The sequence below is a fragment of the Nyctereutes procyonoides genome, unplaced genomic scaffold (genome assembly GCF_905146905.1).
Source record: "Nyctereutes procyonoides isolate TBG_1078 unplaced genomic scaffold, NYPRO_anot_genome, whole genome shotgun sequence".
Classification (NCBI taxonomy): Eukaryota; Metazoa; Chordata; class Mammalia; order Carnivora; family Canidae; genus Nyctereutes; species Nyctereutes procyonoides.
Window position 1 is genome coordinate 13,077,778 of NW_026575048.1, and position 20,052 is coordinate 13,097,829.

Here is a 20,052-nt window from a genome sequence, read left to right on the forward strand (position 1 = left end):
TCCTCAAAACTTGAAGTAAAAGGGTTGACCTGGTTCAATCATTAGTACAATTCCGTGTCAAAGAAAAAGCTAAGAAAGAGCTGGAAGCTCAACTGGTTGTATAAAACTGACTAAGTAACAAAAGAACAAGATACAGCATCACACAAAAATTGGTGGGACTTGGGCAGCCCGGGTGGCTCGTTCAGTGCCGCCTTCAGCCCAGGGCCTAATCCTGGAGACCTGGGATTGAGTCCCACGTTGGGCTCCCTGCATGGAGCCTGCTTCTCCCTCTGCCTGTGTCTCTCCCTCTCTCTTTCTATGTGTCTCTCATAAATAAATAAATCTTAAAAAAAAAATTGGTGGGGCTTAATGTATGGAATGAAAAGCTGAAATGTAAAGCCTTATGATTTTGAGGTCTCATTATCAGACAGAAGGTTGGATCTTCAGGAATCTGAAGAAGAAAGTACAAGAAGAAAATATAGCAGACGTTAAAAAAAAAAGTAATTAAGTCACACTGGCTTGAGTTAATTGCAAAGTCAAACAAATATGCACAGCTGCCAAGCTGGTGAGGATGGATGTGACAGCTGCTACCAAGCTATCGGTGCTTAATGAATGCAACATTTTACCAGTGTGATCAAAGAATTACCTACTGTATATAATTACAAGTGAATATTATGTTCAATATCAGCTTGAGACTTGTGCTTATTTTCCCATCAAAAGAAATATTAGAGTTTTTAAACTACTTACACTGATACCTTACTGTAGAACCAATTAGTCATATATTAACAAATATGTAAAATATTGCCCTCTCCTCTACTTTATAGCCCAACAGAGGAAAACGTGTACATACCCATTATTCTAAAACAAAGAAAGTAAAGGCTAATACCCTGAATATAAAAAAACACACTTCCTCTATTTCATACAGTGCTATGAAAGTGTTATTAGTTTTATATAAATACAGATCTATATATAGGGACATAATTTTACAGTACTATTTAAAAATACTAAAAGAATTTGATCTCATAAATATTTTCATTGTGTTTACAAACCTCTTCTCCTTGATTTATCTGCTCCTTTGTTCTTTCTTTTGTTTCCATAATGTATGAATAATCTTCTTTCATCTGTTCAAGTTGAGTTGCTTTCATGAAGAACTATATTGATAAGAAAAACACAATTAGGAGTTTGTAAATTTCCATGGAACTATGAAAAACAAAACTTTGGTTTCTAAATATTTTTGACCAATTATGTAAAAAGATAATAAAAACACACTCAAGTCTTCACACCTAAAATTTACTTAACTTACTCTGCTCACATCTACACATTCATTTGCCAAAGCTCTTAAGAGCTCATGTAAGAAAACACTTCTGTGGGGCATCTGGGTGGCTCAGCAGTTGAGTGTCTGCCTTCAGCTCAGGGTGTGATCCTAGGGTCCTGGGATGGAGTCCCACATCAGGTTCCCCACAGGGAGCCTACTTCTCCCTCTGCCTATGTTTCTGCCTCTTTCTCTGTGCCTCCCATGAATAAATAAATAAGTCTTTAAAAAAAAAAAAAAGAAAACACTTTTGGTGGAAGAATAACACCACCTTGAAAACTCATTTTCACTGATTATTTCATTCTTTAAACAAATACGAATAAAGAGAAAACATCTGTATTCTTTTTTTTTTTTTTTTTTTTAATTTATGATAGTCACACAGAGAGAGAGAGAGAGAGAGAGGCAGAGACACAGGCAGAGGGAGAAGCAGGCTCCATGCACCGGGAGCCCGACGTGGGACTCGATCCGGGGTCTCCAGGATCGCGCCCTGGGCCAAAGGCAGGCGCCAAACCGCTGCGCCACCCAGGGATCCCAACATCTGTATTCTTGATCTTGCTGGATCTTGAATTTTTAGAAAAGGAAATCCTGAAACCCATTCAAAAATTACAACATAAGAGGTGCTCAGGCTCATTAAAGCTACTTGGAACCTCAAAAAAAAAAAAAATTACAACGTAAGTAGTAGTCAAATTTCTTGTTAGCTTTTTAAGTTTTAAATAATTTAAGGTTTAAATGTTACTATGTATGGCCAATCATTCCCTTGAGTTTCCTTAAAGATTAATTTTAGAATAATCCATTCTCTCTCAAAATTAAAAGCCAAAAAGTGAAAGCAAGAATTTACCAAGAAAATTAGACTTCCATCGTACATAGAAGTTTCCTAAATTAGCCCTACAATATTACTGTAAATAGGTGGCTTTAAAAAAAACCCACTCAACATTGATTATGCGGGCAAGAGTTATGTTTGGTATATATGCCTTATCTATAATATATTCTTTTTTGATAAGTTCTTATTTCCTTTGGTGCTCCTTACTTTGTATTTGTCTCCTTCATTTTTAGACTGAAGGAACTGCTTGCTCATCTCTTGTGTTAAAACAGAAACTGGATTATCCACCTGAAACAAACCAGAGGTTATTTTTGCATATTTCATTTTAATACCTTAAGAATAAATGAACTGAAATACAGAAATACAATTCACCTATGGTGTCATCAAGAAGACTAAAGTTAGAGTATTATGGTAAATATATAAAGAAAAGAAAAAATATTAGAACTTCTGAATGTAGAGAAAGTATTTCAAGATATAAAATAAATACCATACCCAAAATTACTCTGCCACTATATGAGGACACGAGCACAAGAACTCCGTGAAGAAGTGTTTTTTATCAGAAAGTTCTCATTTCTTTCATCTGTTTTATATAATTTCACTCCTACGCTACTGGTTAACAATCAGACAACAGTAAGTAAAGCCCTCAGTAGACTTGGGTTTTTGTGTCTCACCTTCTATGTAGCACTGGGCAAGTTAGTTTCTTCAACTGAATACAAAAAGTCTAACTTGGTTATTTCTAATCAGAATTATGATGCCAAGTAGTATTTATTTTTCTTACAGCAGTTCTTCAGACTTTCCATTTATTATTTCTTGATGAAGATGTTATAAAATAAATAAAAACGCTGGAACCACTCTACCTTTTGGAGAAGTCATTTTAAATAAGCCACTTCTTGAATTAAACTACTTATACCTAACAAGTTCAAGTACAGTTATGGTAACAGTAAAGTACTGACCAAAGCACAAGTGAAAAAGTTGAAAAAATATAAATACATATGTTAAACTTGTTTCAGAAAGATTCAAGATCATTACTCATTTATATCTTTGGTATTAATAAGAAAGTAATTCATGTATTAGGAAATAATCCCATTTGCAAAGTTATAGAATACATAGCACCAGTATAAATGAAAAGTTATTTTATTTTTTTAGATTTTATTTATTTGAGAGAAGGGGGGAGAAGAGAGAGAGAGAGGAGACAGAGAACATGTGGGGAGGAGGTGCAGAGGAAAAGGGAAAAGCAGACTCCCTTGCTGAGCAGAGAGCCTGACCTGGGGCTAGATCCCAGGATGGGATATTAGGACCCTGAGGTCATGACCTGAGCTTAATGAAGGCAGATGCTTAATTGCTGAACCACCCAGGTGCCCCTGAATGAAAAAAAAATTTAAACTTCATTTACCATCTGTAAAATACTGATTGTACTGTTAGTATAATAATGGTTAAAATCTTCCTTTTTAAGTAAAATTTTAGGTCTTCTAAGACAAAACATTTATGGAGTTATAAAGAAACCTCTACATAACACTCTGTTATTATATAGATCAATCACACTGACTGCTACATATTTTTTATAAGATTTGCCCTATATCTTAATTTCATATTCCATATGACTTCTTAAAAAATAAGACCTAATGCACTAGCTTTAATGACAGACATTTTAACCAACTTTGAATTAGTAGCTTCTACAAAATTTATATTCTTTTGTCTGCATCTTTTTGATGGTTTTTGAAATGGGGTTCCTAGTTCCTACTACCCTAGGTATTACGTAAGAATCTTGCAGCTTTACCTGTTAAGATGGTAGCAAGCATAAAAGCAAGCACAAACAGATAAACGTCAGAGAAAGGATAAGAAGGGGAGGCACAGGACAAATATAATCAGGTACTTAAAGACATTAAATATCCTCCTCCCTCGTGGTTATTTTAGGCCACCACTGACCAATAGATCTGTAATACAAATCACACAGATAATTTAAAATTTTCTAGTAGCTACATTAAAAATATAAAAAGAAATGGCCAAAATTAATTTTAATATTTCTAATCTATCTAAAATATTATTTTAATAACTTATATAAAAATGGAATTATTCCTTTGCATTAAGTCTTCAAATATATATCTCAAACTACAGTAAATGTCAATTTGGACTACCTACATTTCAAATACTTAATATCCGCATAAGGCTAGTGGTTCCTGTACAGGTTAATGTAGCTCTAGACCTTCTGTGTTTTGATCACCGAACCTGAACCTGCAGTTTACTGCATAGTACCAGAAGAGGACTAAAGGAAGTACGATAACAATCTTCAAATATTTCGAAAGAGGCGGAACTTTCCAGAATGCTCGGTGAGACGCAGAGGCTGCCCGAGCTACGCCCAGCAACGCGCTCCTTCCCACTCCCCCACACTGGCTTCGGCCCTCTCACTGGCTGTAGAAAATGGTGAAAAAAACCACTTACTATGATGTTTTGGGGGTGAAACCCAATGCCACCCGGAGGAATTGAAAAAGGCTTACAGAAAACTGGCCTTGAAGTACCACCCTGATAAGAATCCAAATGAAGGAGAGAAGTTAAAACAGATTTCTCAAGCTTATGAAGTGCTCTCTGATGCAAAGAAAAGTGAATTATATGACAAAGGAGAACAGGCAATTAAAGAAGGTGGAGCTGGTGGTGGTTTTGGCTCCCCCATGGACATCTTTGATATGTTTTTTGGAGGCGGAGGCAGGATGCAGAGAGAATGGAGAGGTAAAAATGTTGTACATCAGCTCTCAGTAACCTTAGAAGATTTATGTAACGGCTCAACAAGAAAACTAGCTCTGCAAAAGAATGTGATTTGTGATAAATGTGAAGGCCGAGGTGGTAAGAAAGGAGCAGTCGAATGTTGTCCCAATTGCCGAGGTACTGGAACACAAATAAGAATTCATCAGATAGGACCTGGAATGGTTCAGCAAATTCAATCTGTGTGCATGGAGTGCCAGGGCCATGGGGAACGGATCAGTCCTAAAGACAGATGTAAAAGCTGCAACGGAAGGAAGATAGTTCGAGAGAAGAAGATTCTAAAAGTGCATATTGACAAAGGCATGAAAGATGGCCAGAAGATAACATTCCATGGTGAGGGAGACCAAGAACCAGGACTGGAACCAGGAAATATTATCATTGTTTTAGATCAGAAGGACCATGCTGTTCTTACTCGACGAGGAGATCTTTTCATGTGTATGGATATACAGCTGGTTGAAGCCCTGTGTGGCTTTCAAAAGCCAGTATCTACTCTTGACAACCGAACCATCGTCATCACCTCTCATCCAGGTCAGATTGTCAAGCATGGGGATATCAAGTGTGTGCTAAATGAAGGCATGCCAATTTATCATAGACCATATGAGAAGGGTCGCCTAATCATCGAATTTAAGGTAAACTTCCCCGAGAATGGCTTTCTCTCTCCTGATAAACTTTCTCTGCTGGAAAAACTCCTACCTGAGAGGAAGGAAGTAGAAGAGACTGATGAAATGGACCAGGTAGAACTGGTGGACTTTGATCCCAATCAGGAAAGACGGCGCCATTACAATGGGGAAGCATGAGGATGATGAACATCATCCTAGGGGTGGTGTTCAGTGTCAGACCTCTTAATGGAGCCAGTGAATAACACTGCTTGCTGGCATTTTATATGCAGTAGTGGATGAGTGAAGGACTATAATCATAGCTCACTACTTGCTATTGTTTTTGTTTTAATATTCAACTATAGTAATGTTTTAAAAGTTAAATGAAGAATAAACTCAAATATAAAAAAAAATATTTCGAAAGAAATAAACGTGTTTTTACATTCGTTAAGGAAGTGGGAGCTTAGAGAAACAGGCTTTATTTAACCTTTCCCTAATAAAAACTTTCTACTAGAGCTGTCCACAGAAGGAATCAGAAGTCTCTGGCAGAAGTGATTTCTCCACCACAATCCACTTAAGCAGTTGCTGAAGGGACACTTGGTACAGATTCCACACAGGGTAAATCCAGTGAGAACTCTACTGGATGCCCTTCACAATTCTCCCAACATCCAATTCCATACTCTGTTGGTATTCTTGATTCTGCTTAAAATTTGTTCTGAATTCTAGCCTCGAATTTATTTGATGTATCTGCTTTTCTCCAAATATAATTGTTTTTCTAAACTTCCGTTGTCTGATATGCAAGCTACTATCCACATGTAGTTTTTATACTTAGGTAAAGTAAATAAAAATCAAACACTCTATTTCTTAATCACACATTTCTGTCAAGAGCAACATGCTAGTGGTTGACCCACTGAATAGCAAAATATAGAATATTTCTACTATCACAGGAAGTTTTCCTGGACAGATCTGTTCTAAAGCAAAATGGAAAAGAGACCTAGACTTGTAACTGTTTTTTTCTCCTTAGTAACTAGTCTTGGTGTTCTCCGTCCTGGAGTAAGTAAGGAGGGTGGTACATTAGGATAAACATGGATGCCTGGATCCCCATGCAGGCTCTATCAACAAATACGCCTAGACAGTAGGGTCAATTTACTTTTTCCAGTTCTATCCTCATCTACAAAATAAAGGTGAATTAGATGACCTCCAAAGGCAATTCCAATACTAATTAATTAGACCATATGCTCTATTTTTAATTATTCAAAGTATCTCCGCAAAAAGGACTGGACTTATCTCCTATAGGTACGACCAATAACTCCAAAATACATAAACAAATGCTTTATTTTTCTAGAATAAATTTCCTTTCTACAAAAATTTAGCATCTGAGTTTAGAAAACTTAGATGCTATTCCAACTAGAATAAACAGGAAGCAAAGAAACTTTATAGCCTTTAGTAACATCCAGTTTAGCCCATACCATTGGGCCATGCACTGAAAATGCTAAATTAGTAAATTTTAAGCAACTTCACTAACAATAGTTGTAAACATTTGTTCTATGGTCAACTTACTCATAGAAGTCCATTTTAGTTCTTTCAACACTACAAATGAAATCACATGAGAAACTGACCAGTGCATTAATCTCAAACAAAATTTAGCAATTACCTGTATGTTAAAATGATCAAGAATTGCAATCAGTTCTTCTTTTCTAGTAGAAACCACAGTGCCTGATTAAGAGAAACAAATAAAATGACCAGACCATTTCTAGGGCAAAAATATGGAGAAAAAATAAGCACTCACTCATAAATACAAATATTAACTATTTTTGTCATGTCCTTAAGAATAGGCACAGTGTAAAGTTAGTCTACTCTGAAGCCATCTTGGTAAACTACCCCAACAGTGTGAAGTTAGAATTCCATCAGGGTGATGCCAGGTTCCAATTGAAATTTATTTGCAACCTGCTTGGGCACAGAAGCCATTGTCTTCACAAACCTTGGTGTGGTTGAACTGACAGTTAATGTGTTGTGACCTGGAGTTCACTGTTAAAAGGGTCATCCAAGCAAAGTCCTGGAATTTATTTGGTTATTATGATTGTTGGCACATCCTATGCAATATATCTAAATTGAATTATGGTATCAGATAAAATTATAGATGGGATTAAAGCTTGTGTATCGTCCTTATCATGTGTAATCAATAAACGATTTAATATTTAAAAAAAAAAAAAAAAAGAATAGGCACAGATCTGAGAGAGCTGCATGCTGCAGTCATCATCACCCAAGCACACGGAGGAGGAAACAGCATGGATACAAGGACAGTGCTGTTCTCCCCATAGCAAAACACTGGCTTTTCCTTCTCATCTAGGTCTTCACCTCCTCTTCCTTCATGTCCTTTTCCACCTTTGGTTAACTCCCCTTTCTACATGTGATAAAAACTACAGAAGTGGAAGGAGGCCTGCAGCTGAGAACAAAGTGGTAAAGCCTGTTTCAAGTGGACTCAGACTGATAATCATGGTTCTGCTGGTATGTCTTGTGGTAAAACAACTGTGTATATATGTTCATATTTAATCATGGGTGTGTAATACATGCAGCCAACCTATCACATGACAAGAAAATGGTTTCAAGAGATTGGCAAGAAATGCCCTTTCAATGAATATCTGAACAATCACTTCACTCTAACTGAATATTTAGTAGCATTTTATATGAAATGAAAAGACATTCATAACAAACCTGTTTCACTTTTTAGTTTATAAGACCGACTTCCATCCATGCTGATGTGCTGCTGCACGACTATAGAGTTGCCATACACATTTGCTCTATAGGCATCATCTCCTCTGTTCCTTAATGTTATGGAGATATCTGCTGAGCTAAAGCAAGAAGGTTAAGAGAAGTCACATGAAGGTACAGTGCAATTTCAGTCCAGGTTGCTATAATTTTCAAAACCTCCAAAGCAATTTGCCTAATTCATTTGAAAAGTAGCTTTACACCAGCCATTGATGGCTACCAGATTATGACAGAATAATGTCGAAGATAACACACCTAACAAAAAAACAAAGTTGAGAATAAGGGTTATAAAAACATTGACTATCCTATCTATAATAGAAATATTACATTCACATAAAAACCTCTTTTTTTAAAAGATTTTATTTATATATTTGAGAGAGACAGCATGAGTTGCAGAGAGTGGGGAGGAGCAGAAGGAGAGGGAGAAGAACAAAAAGAGATGCCCTGCTGAGCCAAAAGCCCAAAGCGGAGCTCAATCTCAGGACCCTGAGATCACAATCTGAGCTGAAGTCAGACACTTAATGAACTGAGCCACCCAAGCACCCTAAAACCATTTAAGTTTGGTGGTTTCAAATCATGTTGATAAGTTATACGTTTTCCTATAAGCAGCATGTAATACTACACCACCTGACTACTCTAAATTACATAATAAAGCATCATGCTAACAGTTGACCTTTGAGAATGATTAAGTAACAATTATGGTGAAGTAATAAGTTTTTCTAAGAGCATCAGAATCAAAAGAAGCAACTTTAACCTTTCAAATACTTGGCAATAAAAAAATGAAAGTATTTGGTATCAAGAAACATAAAAAAAGGTAAAAAATTATTGAAGTTTTATTGGTATTATGAAAATTAGTTTTAAAGTTTTAAAAAAGTTTAAAGCATTTATAGCCATGTACATTTTAAAATATTATAGGAGGGACGCCTGGGTGGCTCAACAGTTGAGCGTCTGCCTTTAGCTCAGGGCGTGATCCCAGAGTCCCGGGATCGAGTCCCACATCAGGATCCTTGTATGGAGCCTGCTTCTCCCTCTGTCTGTGTCTCTGCCTCTGTCTCTCATGAATAAATAAATAATTCTTTTTAAAAATAAGTAAAATGTTATAGGAAAAAAATATATCAATCTTTATTTTTTTACTTTAATTTTTGTTAAAATGAGACAGAAAAACAATGTCAATCAAGTCTACTACTAAATACATTAAAATTTCCTTAAACATAAAAGGAGATTTTTCCTAGCTCATATGAATATCTGCCAAAATGCTAAAGTCCTTTAATGTGAAACTGCTTTAACTGATAATTAAATGGAATCTTTAATATTACTTGTTTTCATTAATTTGTAATCATATCCCAAATTGCTTCCATTTACAAGAATTGCAGAAAAATACACGCAAGATGAACTTTACTGTATGCCGGTATTACAGTAGGCCCACTGAAGGAAGGGTTTCTCTGCTGCTGCTCCCTCACCCTCTTCTCTGAGTGCCCAAGCAGAAAGATAGGGCTGAGCAACCGTCAGTCCAGTCTCCACCCTGTCCCCCAGGGATGGAGCTAAATACAGAAATCTGACAGTAACTGAAGCAGATTCTCTTCTTTCAAAATTCAAATTAAGAAGAACTAGTAAAATCCAAATAAGGCCTGTAGTTTCCTCAGTAATACTGTGCCAATGTGAACTACATAGCTTTGATAAAAGTACCTTTGTTACCTAAGATGTCAACATTAAGGAAAAGTAGATGAAGGGTATAAAGGAAACTGTACTACCTTTGCAACATTTCCATAAATCTAGATGATTTCAGTGAAAACGTTTTATCAACAAACCCAAATGAAGGCACAACCAGTTTAAGAGCTGGGGATTCCTTGAGGCCTCTGAGGACCAGGGAAACCAGTTTGGGACATGGCTCCTGATGAGAGGCTCCAGAGAGCAGCAGGAGCACACAATGAAGTTCCTGGGAAACCATCAAGATACATTGAAAGAGAAACACACCCACAGACACTGGCATTGAGTCAGAAACAGAGAGAACATGAGAGCACTTCCTTAAACACACAGCCCCAAAGACTAAAGTGGTAAGAGGTCAACCACTGTGCACACAAAGACACAGAGTAACAAAGACACTGGGAAGTTATAAGGAAGGGAACACATAGTCCAGAGACAATGAGAGAAAAACACATTCACAAACCCACACACTTGTTATAAGAGGACTGAGGAAAAGGAACACAACATAACAGCATAGCCCATTGCATGAGGGGGTGACGGAGGGTGGTAGAGCAGAAGGGTTGCAGCGTGCATCTAAAGACACACAGAGAGAAAGGCAGAGACACAAAAAAGAAAGGCCCAAAGACAGATAAAACTTGCTTCTCAGTCTCTCAGTTTTGGTCACTTGTGAAAACTTCTTCCCTGCAGGTTGTAAGAAATATATCCCTGAATCTTCACAATAAATCTCCTTTTCTAAATTACTTTAAGCTGGGGTGTGCGTGTTTAAATCAGAAATACACAATTAAGACATATATGCTCTTGGAAAATTGTAACTAACAGGATTTTTAAAAGATTCCAAGGTGATTCTAATGAACAGTCAAGGTTGAAAACCACTAACTAAAGTATAGCAGGGGAAGGGCAGCTGGCCTACTATATGGAGAAAAAAATATCTTATTTCATTAACTAGTATGATTACCCAGTATTAAGTGAATGTACCTCATTAACACATTTTAAAAATAAAGTGACAGGGAATCCCTGGGTAGCTCAGCGGTTTAGCACCTGCCTTAGGCCCAGAGCGTGATCCTGGAGTCCCGGGATCGGAGTTCTGCATCAGGCTCCCTGCATGGAGCCTGCTTCTCCCTCTGCCTGTGTCTCCGCCTCTCTCTCTCTCTCTCTCTCATGAATAAATAAAATCTTTTAAAAAAATAAAATAAAAAACAAAAATAAAGTGACTACAGAGAAACAAAAGCAAAAATGAACTACTGAGACCTCATCAAGATAAAGAGCTTTTGCAAAGCAAATAGTCAACAAAACTAAAAGGCAATCTAGAGAATGGGAAAAGATATTTGCAAATGTCTTATCTGATAAAACCTACAAAGAACTTGTCAAACTCAATACCTAACAAACAAATCTAGTCAAGAAATGGGCAGAAGACATGAGCAGAAATTTCCCCAAGAAGACATACAAATGGCCAAAAGACACATGAAAACATCTCAACATCACTCGGCATTGGGAAAATACAAATCAAAACCACAATGTGATACTACATCATGCTAGACAGAATGGCTAAAATTAACAACACAGGAAAAAAAATGTTGGCAAGGATGCAGAGAAAGGGGAACCCTCTTACACTGTTTATGGGAATGTAAACTGGTGCAGTCCCTCTGGAAAATACTATGAAGATTTCTCAAAAATTTAAAAACAGGGAAGCCTGGGTGGCTGAGTGGTTGAGCATCTGCCTTTGGCTCAGGGTGTGATCCCGGATCAAGTCCCACATCGGGCTTCCTACGTGAAGCCTGCTTCTCCCTCTGCCTATGTCTCTGCCTCCCTCTCTCTCTCAGTCTTTCATGAATAAATAAAATCTTTAAGGAAAAAAAAGTTAAAAATAGAGCTACCCTACAACCCAGCAATTATAACACCAGGTATTTTGCCAAAGGATACAAAAACAGCAATTCAAAGGGGCACTTGCACCCCAATACTTATAGCAGCAATGTCTACATTAGCCAAAATATGGAAAGAGCCCAGATGTCCATCAACAGATAAATAAAGAATACATACTTATAGACACACACATTAGAATATTACTCAGCCATCAAAAAGAATGAAATCTTGCCATTTGCAATGACTTGCACAGAACTAGAGAGTATTATGCTAAGTGAAGTAAGTCAGAGATAGATCAAACATCATATGATTTCACTCATATGTGGAATTTAAGAAACAAAACATGGACACGGGAAGGGAAGGAAAAATGAACTAAGATGGAAATAGAGGATTGGATTACTGAGAGAGGTTACCATGGGAGGAGCTGTTTTTAAATTTTAAATGAAGAAGGGGATGACTAGAGAAGAATAGTATTGGGTTTGAAAAAGCTATTTTTAAGTTACCTTTTCAGACAAGGTCAGTAAAAAAGGAGACTGAGTTCAAATTAAAGCTTTCAACTGTTATTAACTTTAAAATATATTAATATTACTATCTATAGGCAGCTGTGTTCTTGAAAGTTGGTGATTTGTGTGAGCTGGCCTTTCTTTTTAAAAATGATATTCTGAGGATAAGTCTCAGAAAGAAGTTCCTGCTTCAGTCCAGATACTTCCCAAATGGCCAAAAAAAAAAAAAAAAAAAAAAAAACCCAAAACCAAAACCAAAAAAATTTTTAATTGAAATATTAATAAAATATCCAGTGGTACAGAAAAAAATTTATTTTCCTAAAACTCCTATTTGAAAGATCAATGTATTATCTGGCTGGGTAGACTGACTGGACAATTGAGAAATGTTTAGTTAAGTATAATCAATTGAAACAGAGCTGGGATTGTTAAAAATGTTGAAATAACTAATTTTTGACTACAGCTATTATTTGGTTGGGGACTCTGAAGGGGAGAGGACCTTGCTGGGCTGGCACCCAAATAAGATACGGAGAGACAGAAAATATGCTGGAGAATTGTTAGTAAATAGTTCTTTTCCAAGGCCAGAGAGCATGGGAAATTACTTTCTGTGTATCTTCACCCCTTCTTCTGAGTCCACATGGAACTCTGGCTTAGGGTTAAGATTCCTATAGTTTTCTGAGGGATACAGAAGAAAACTACAGTCCTGGTCCACATCCCATCCCCATTCTATATTTTAGCAAAAAAAAATTGAAGAAGTTAAATGGATATGATAGGGAGAAGGAAAATCTATTATATGAAAAAAGAAGATCACTGTTAATTATCAAAGTTCCAGAGGTTCTGGGCATGGGAATGCACGAGAAATGAGCAATGGGAGTAGCCTCACTCTGAGAGCTAGAATAACAGAGTTTACTTCCAGTTTTTAGGAGACACAAGGATCCCTTCAGAGTTACTGAAAGCTATATTAAGAAGAAGAAGGACCTCAGCCTGAAGAGCACACCTAATGGGCAAAAGCCCTTAAGTCTACAATGATGCAAATCAGGCAATTAATATAAAGTTACATGAAGGTAAGCTATATCAAAAGGAAATAATAAGTGGAGAGCCTGGGTGGCTCAGGTGGTTAAGCATCTGACTCTTGATTTCAGCTCAGGCCATGATCTCAGAGTTGTGGGATCAAGCCCTGCACTGGGCACCATGCTCAGTGTTGAGTTAGCTTCTCCTTCTGCTCCTCCCCCTGCTCTTTTGCTCTCTAGCTCACTTGCTTGCTTTCTTATAAATAAATAAATAAGTAAGTAAATAAAATCTTTTTTAAAAAAGAAGAAAAATATGCATAGAGCCAACGACAGTAGTTACATGACCATTCTCCAAGGGTCAAGATGGACCACCAAATAGATGTGTGGTTGTGGCCCTCAAATCAAACTCACTGGCAAACCACCTGAGTAAAGCACACAAAATCAAAGACAGAGAATGGAATACTTCTTTGGAATTCTTAGGGACTGGAGGCAGAAATTTTATGCAGAGACCCTTGGCTGGTCACGGACTCTGCTTTTGCCTACATCTTATTAACATGGACTTGGTGAAGTTTGGGTCAAGAGCCAGGAAAGTCCAATGTTTATAAATATTCCCTTAAAGAGAAATACATGGATTTATCATACTAGTTCTTTCCTTCAAAAAGGTAAGAGAAATAAAAGTATAAGTGGGCAGGTACACGGCAATACTTTACACAAGCTTTTTCTCTGGAGAGAGCAACAGACAACAGCGGCCATGCTGGCAACAGGGAGCAAGAGAAAGGAATGCAAAAATAGGACTCTTCGGCTCTACTTCTGGGAAGCCAATTCATTCCCTATCATGTTTACATGAACTAGGAATCTAAAGCAGCTGTTTCTTACTAAAGGACTGAAAAATACACGTAGAAAGCCAACACTTACTTCTGTCCATCTTTCACAAAACCTTTCAAAGAAGAGCCTCTATTTGTAGCAACAGCTTTTCCTCCAAGGCCAACAATGAGAGCTGTAAGCACGGCACTCTTCCCACCTAAAGAGACAGGTGTTAAAGAAATCACATTCATTAAAGAGAGAGAAACAAAAAGGCTGCCTTCTACCATTTGATGTAAAAAGATTTCTGAATAAAAATGTAAATTAGTTCTAACCCTGAAGTGTTACACTTCAATTATCATCTTCTCTTAGCGACCTTAAAAAAGTTGTACCTATCATGAGATATTTAGCTGCTGCTATATCAGGAAAAAAAAATTATACATTTCAGAAATCAAATTTTCACCACTAATAAGGAAATGGTAAAAGTGGTTGCTATCTTTCCAACATAAAATTCTCATTGTTTCTCTTGGTCCATCAGCCTATTAAAAACAAGCCTATATTTGTGATTACACATGTATACTTACTTCATCTAACTTTTATTACATTCTAATTTAGGCGTAATTTACTTTCTCCATAAATTCACAGAAATCAGAAACTATTTTTAACAACCCTTAAATGCAAAAGCAAGCTCCATAGGGACAGGGATGTTGCCTGTTTTATTCAATGCTGTATCTCCAAAAGCAGCTCATAATAGGCACTCTGGTATTTACCAAATGAATGAATGAACTTAAATATGGAAAAATCATCAGTCATAAAGATGAATGTTTCTGTGTAATATTTTGACAATTTCTATTCCTAATTTGAATATTATTCATTTGCTAGTTTTCTGAAAAGTATACTTCTTTTTACACTAAGATATATTAGCTAAAATTTCAAAAAATCTAAACAAATACTCAGAATATGTAATCATTTTCTGAACTCCACAATCAACTAATTCAATCAACTCTTACCACACCCATCATTTTCAACAATATACCCTAAATTAACCCAAATATACTACTGGTTAACCTGATTTAGAATCTGGAATACCTTTCAAGCCTCTAAACCTCTAAGTCCCAGCTTCTTCATTTCCAAATTCATTGCCTCCACTATTTGCATTATTTTATTAATAAAATCACTGCTTCAAAATTTAAAAACAAAAAAAAGACCTAATTGAAGAACCCACCAGTCATGCCTTATTTCTTGTCCCATGAGACTTCCCAGCAGCACTGATCCCTCTGTCCATTCTCTCCTTCTGAAAACATTTTTTTCTTCACTGAATATAGAGCAGAGGAAACAAAGAACTATACACTAAACAGAATGTAAAGCTGTACTCACCTACCGTCCTGTTCTAGCACCACCACCAGCTGTAGACTCTGTGTACTGGCTCAATCAAGATGTCAACAGCTCGCTGGCCCATCACAAAAGCTGTCTAACAGGTCTTTCTAACCCTGTGTCTCTTCCCTTCTAATCCATTGTCCACAACAACATGGCCAGTTTGTTTCAAAAATCTTGACCTTGTCACCCCTTACTCATAAACGTTACCTGGTTCTCCACTGACTTTTGAATTAAACATTAAAATCTTTATCATGGCATTCAAGATCCCCACCAATATCACCTACAACAGGACTCTTCAGTGTCAGTTTCTGTCCCTCCTTATCATGTAGAATAGGGCCATATAAGGTTGTTGCCATTGTCCATGCACATCTACTTCTACTCCTTGAAACCTCTGCTAATGTGTAATCTTTGCTTGGAATATCTCAGCCTCTTTGACAATGAGACCTAAAGAATCTGTAATTTTCATTCAAGTAGCACCACAAATACCACCTTCTCTTTAAGCTTCATTGGCCATGGTGAGAATTAGTTTCTTTCATGTTTGGTTCCCATGGCACTCTATTTATGCTCTATTATAACATTTAATAGATGTAAGATGCTGGGCTACCTTGGTCACAATGAGGGTAGCTTGTCCACTCTTCTACAGTATGAATTCCAAGGTAAATGGATTTAAAAAAAATTAAGTAGGAAATGTTTATTCTTACTGTATAAATAATGAACTTAAAGTTAACTCATTATTTTCTTAAAGCGCAGGCTGGCAGCAAATACTGAAAATATTCGTGATTGCAAGTTATAGATCTAAAACTTCAATTTTTTGCATTCACAGCCATCTGTTTTAAAAAGCTAATGCAGGGATCCCTGGGTGGCGCAGCGGTTTGGCGCCTGCCTTTGGCCCAGGGCGCGATCCTGGAGACCCGGGATCGAATCCCACATCGGGCTCCCGGTGCATGGAGCCTGCCTCCCTCTGCCTGTGTCTCTGCCTCTCTCTCTCTCTCTCTCTCTCTTGGTGACTATCGTAAATAAATAAATAAAAAACCTTTAAAAAAAAAATTAAAAAAAAATAAATAAATAAAAAGCTAATGCATTCAAACTATAAAGTACTCCTCAAAGTCAAATAAGGAGGGCAAAAGCACTTACTTCCATTGTTGCCAACAACAAAGTTGACATTAGAACCAAATTTAAAGGGTCCAAGCATCGAATGACACATAAAGTTTCTTAGCTGAATACTCTCAATTATTCCAACTTCTGCTGCGGTCTATTAACAAAAAAAAGAGAGAAAACAATCTAATAAATTTACTATAATCATCTAAGCATTTGGAGAAAGATCAGCAGTGTTATAATGAACAGTTATAGTAACTGAATAACCTTAACTTCCACGAGTAAGAAGAAATTAAATGGGAACCTTCTAGGAGTAATCACTCATTCTAAAGTCCTTAAAGGATCTAATAGCTGTATCACATAGTTTTTAATTTTAATTTTTTTAAATTTATTTATTTATGATAGAGAGAGAGAGGGAGAGAGAGAGAGAGAGAGAGAGAGAGAGGCAGAGACACAGGCAGAGGGAGAAGCAGGCTCCATGCACCGGGAGCCCGACGTGGGATTCGATCCCGGGTCTCCAGGATCGCGCTCTGGGCCAAAGGCAGGCGCCAAACCGCTGCACCACCCAGGGATCCCCACATAGTTTTTTAATATGGACAATACTAATGTTTTGAGTCAGGTAATTTTTGTTGGAGTGGGGCTATTTTGTGCATTTGGAGAATTTTTTTTAAAAGATTTTATTTTATTTATTCATGACAAACACACACACACACACACACACACACAGAGAGAGAGAGAGAGAGAGAGAGGCAGAGACACAGGCAGAGGGAGAAGCAGGCTCCATGCAGGGAGCCCGATGCAGGACTCGATCCCAGGTCTCTAGGATTGCACCCCGGGCTGAAGACGGCGCCAAACCGCTGGGCCACCAGGGCTGCCCTCATTTTGAGAATTTTAACAACATCCCTAGCTTCTACCCACCAGATGCTAGTAGCACACAGCTAACTCCAAGTTATGACAACCAAAAACATGTCCAGACATTGTTAAATGTCTTCTGGGGCGTGGGGGGCAAAATCTCCCCTTGGTTGAGAATCATTGGTACAGTAAAATTTCCTATAAAATATAAAACAATATTTAAAGCATCCCTGAAAGATGACTATCCAGCTATGGTTTGAACACTGAATCTGCTATAAACAATTCAAACAATTGAGCACACGTTCTTAAAAGGTAAGTAACTTTTCTTGTGATTTTCTGTCACTATTGATAAACTGTGTGACTTTGACAATGTATAAAGAATATATAGTTTCTAAATCTATAAAACAGAAATTATTCCCATAGTGTAAATATACATACATCAGCATTGGAGTTTTAGAAATATTTTAATCAAGAGTTTGGCATATAGGGGTCACATTTTGTAATTAGAAACACCAAAATACATCAACCATATATTACCAATATCCATCTATTTTAACAGTGTCTTTAAAAACTCCCTGGCAAAAAACAAACAAACAAACAAATAAATAAGTAAAAATAAAAACTCCCTGGCTCTCTCCTTCTGGACGTCATCTTATTAAAAAGCAAAAATATTTACATCCTTTTATGAGCAGAATATTGGAAATTATGGTTGAAGAGTTTTAAAATAAATTTTTATTTTTATCTAATTGTAGATGAAGTTGTAAGAAATAATACAGAGGGATCCTATGAATTCTTTACTCAGTTTCTGCCCATGGTACATCTTAAAAACTGTAGTACACTATCATAACCAGGATACTGATACTGAAATAGTCAACATCCATACAGAATATTTCCATCACCACAAGGATCCCTCCTGTTGTTCTTTTATAGCCCATCTCCCCCCACCTTAACCCCTAGTCCACTAATCTGTTCTCCATTTATAAAACACTGTCATTCCACAAATGTTATAGAAATATCCATTGTTTCCTACATTGGGAGTTCACTGCTAAGTAATATTTCATGGTATGAGTGTACCATAGTATTTAACCATTCACTCACTGAATGACATCTGGGTCATTTCAGTTTTTGGCTATTAAAATAAAGCTGCTATAAACATTCATGTATATATTTTTGTGTGAAGGTATATCTTCATTTCTCTGGGACAAATGCTGAGTTATATCGTAAGTTGCTGCACATTGAATTTAAAAAAAAAAGAAAGAAAGAAAGAAGAAAGAAAGAAAGAAAGAAAGAAAGAAAGAAAGAAAGAAAGAAAGAAAGGCCAAACTATTTTTCAGGGTGGCCATACCATTTTATATTCCTACCAGTAACCAATGAATGATCCAGTTTTCCTGCATCCTTGCCAGCATTTGAACTTGTCACTGTTGTTTTTAACTTCACTCATTCTGATGGGTGTGTAGTAATATCTCACTGTAGTCTTAATTTGCACTTCCCCAATAACAAATCACCATCTCATGTCCCTTATTGTCCTTTTGAAGTCTACAGAGTTGATGCTACAGTTTTGTTTCTGTTCCTATAATCTGTAATCTGTGTCTTCTTTCTTTTCTCCCCTTTGTTGGCCTTACTAGAGATTTGTCAAATTTATTGATCTTTCCAAAGAACAAGCTCTTTGTTTTACTGTTTTCTTTACTGATTGTTTCTAATAATTAACATAAACATCAAAAGTAGTCATATTATTTTACCTTAGTTTAAAAAAAAAAAAAATCATTCACCTTTCCTGATACTGAATTACCAAGAATATGACATATAAACCAGACATGAAAACCATGCTAGTTGCCAAATTTTGCACTTACCAAAGTAGAGGTACCATTAGTGAAAGAAACTGTACATTCATCTTCATCACCGTCTTTGTCAAAGTCATCCAACTCTTCTTGTCTTGGTCTTTTGGCATTTTCGGGAGAGAAGAAATTTTCTTCTTTTCTTTTGGCCATCGGGTCTGAACATTTATTAGAGTAACAATGAAGTAAATCAAGCGTAGGCATCCATATAATTATTCCATATATATTGAACTTAACAAAATAAGTGAAACAAAGCTTAAGTTTTAAGTACTATGTCCATTTGGTTTTTACTTTGAAAAAAGTAAAAATAACATCTGTACATGAGAAAGGAGGCCAAGAGCCAAAAAAGGCAGGTGGTCACTAGAGGCTGGAGAGGCAACGAAACATATTCTCCCATTCAAGTGTCCAGAAAGAAACTCAGCCCTACTGCCACCTTGGTTTTAGCCCTGGGAGTCATGTCAGACTTACAACCTGCAGGGTAATAAATGTATGATTTCACCTATTTAAATCATGTGCATATGCTACACTATCTGATTTTATTTCAGTTATTCATGACCAAGATTTTATTGATATGGGCCTATCTAAATGTTCTGACTCCTAAACTCACAAAAGGTAAAAGATTTTACTTGTGAAGCTGTGGTTTCTAGTTTCCTAGATGTATTAATAGAGATGCCATAATGCCTTTGAAATTATCCCAGAGCAACCATTCATTTTTTTTTCAGATAAAACTATTGTTTCCCTTATTTATTCTCTAAAGAAATATTCCATGGGATCTACTTTTTACC

General features: G+C 36.7%; 1 protein-coding gene and 1 pseudogene across 1 annotated transcript in view; one reads left to right on the forward strand and one right to left on the reverse strand.

The window, feature by feature from the left end:
- Window positions 1–20,052, reverse strand: part of SMC6 (structural maintenance of chromosomes 6) — a 73,051-nt gene that overhangs the window by 46,038 nt on the left and 6,961 nt on the right. The window contains exons 2-8 of the mRNA XM_055327347.1: window positions 19,283–19,425; window positions 16,620–16,737; window positions 14,223–14,328; window positions 8,180–8,316; window positions 7,119–7,180; window positions 2,319–2,399; window positions 1,029–1,130 (exon numbers count right to left, since the gene is read on the reverse strand). Of these exons, the coding sequence (XP_055183322.1) occupies window positions 1,029–1,130; window positions 2,319–2,399; window positions 7,119–7,180; window positions 8,180–8,316; window positions 14,223–14,328; window positions 16,620–16,737; window positions 19,283–19,420 (744 nt within the window). The 5' untranslated portion in view covers window positions 19,421–19,425. The remainder of the gene's footprint in view (window positions 1–1,028; window positions 1,131–2,318; window positions 2,400–7,118; window positions 7,181–8,179; window positions 8,317–14,222; window positions 14,329–16,619; window positions 16,738–19,282; window positions 19,426–20,052) is intronic.
- Window positions 4,530–5,714, forward strand: LOC129510962 (dnaJ homolog subfamily A member 1-like; annotated as a pseudogene).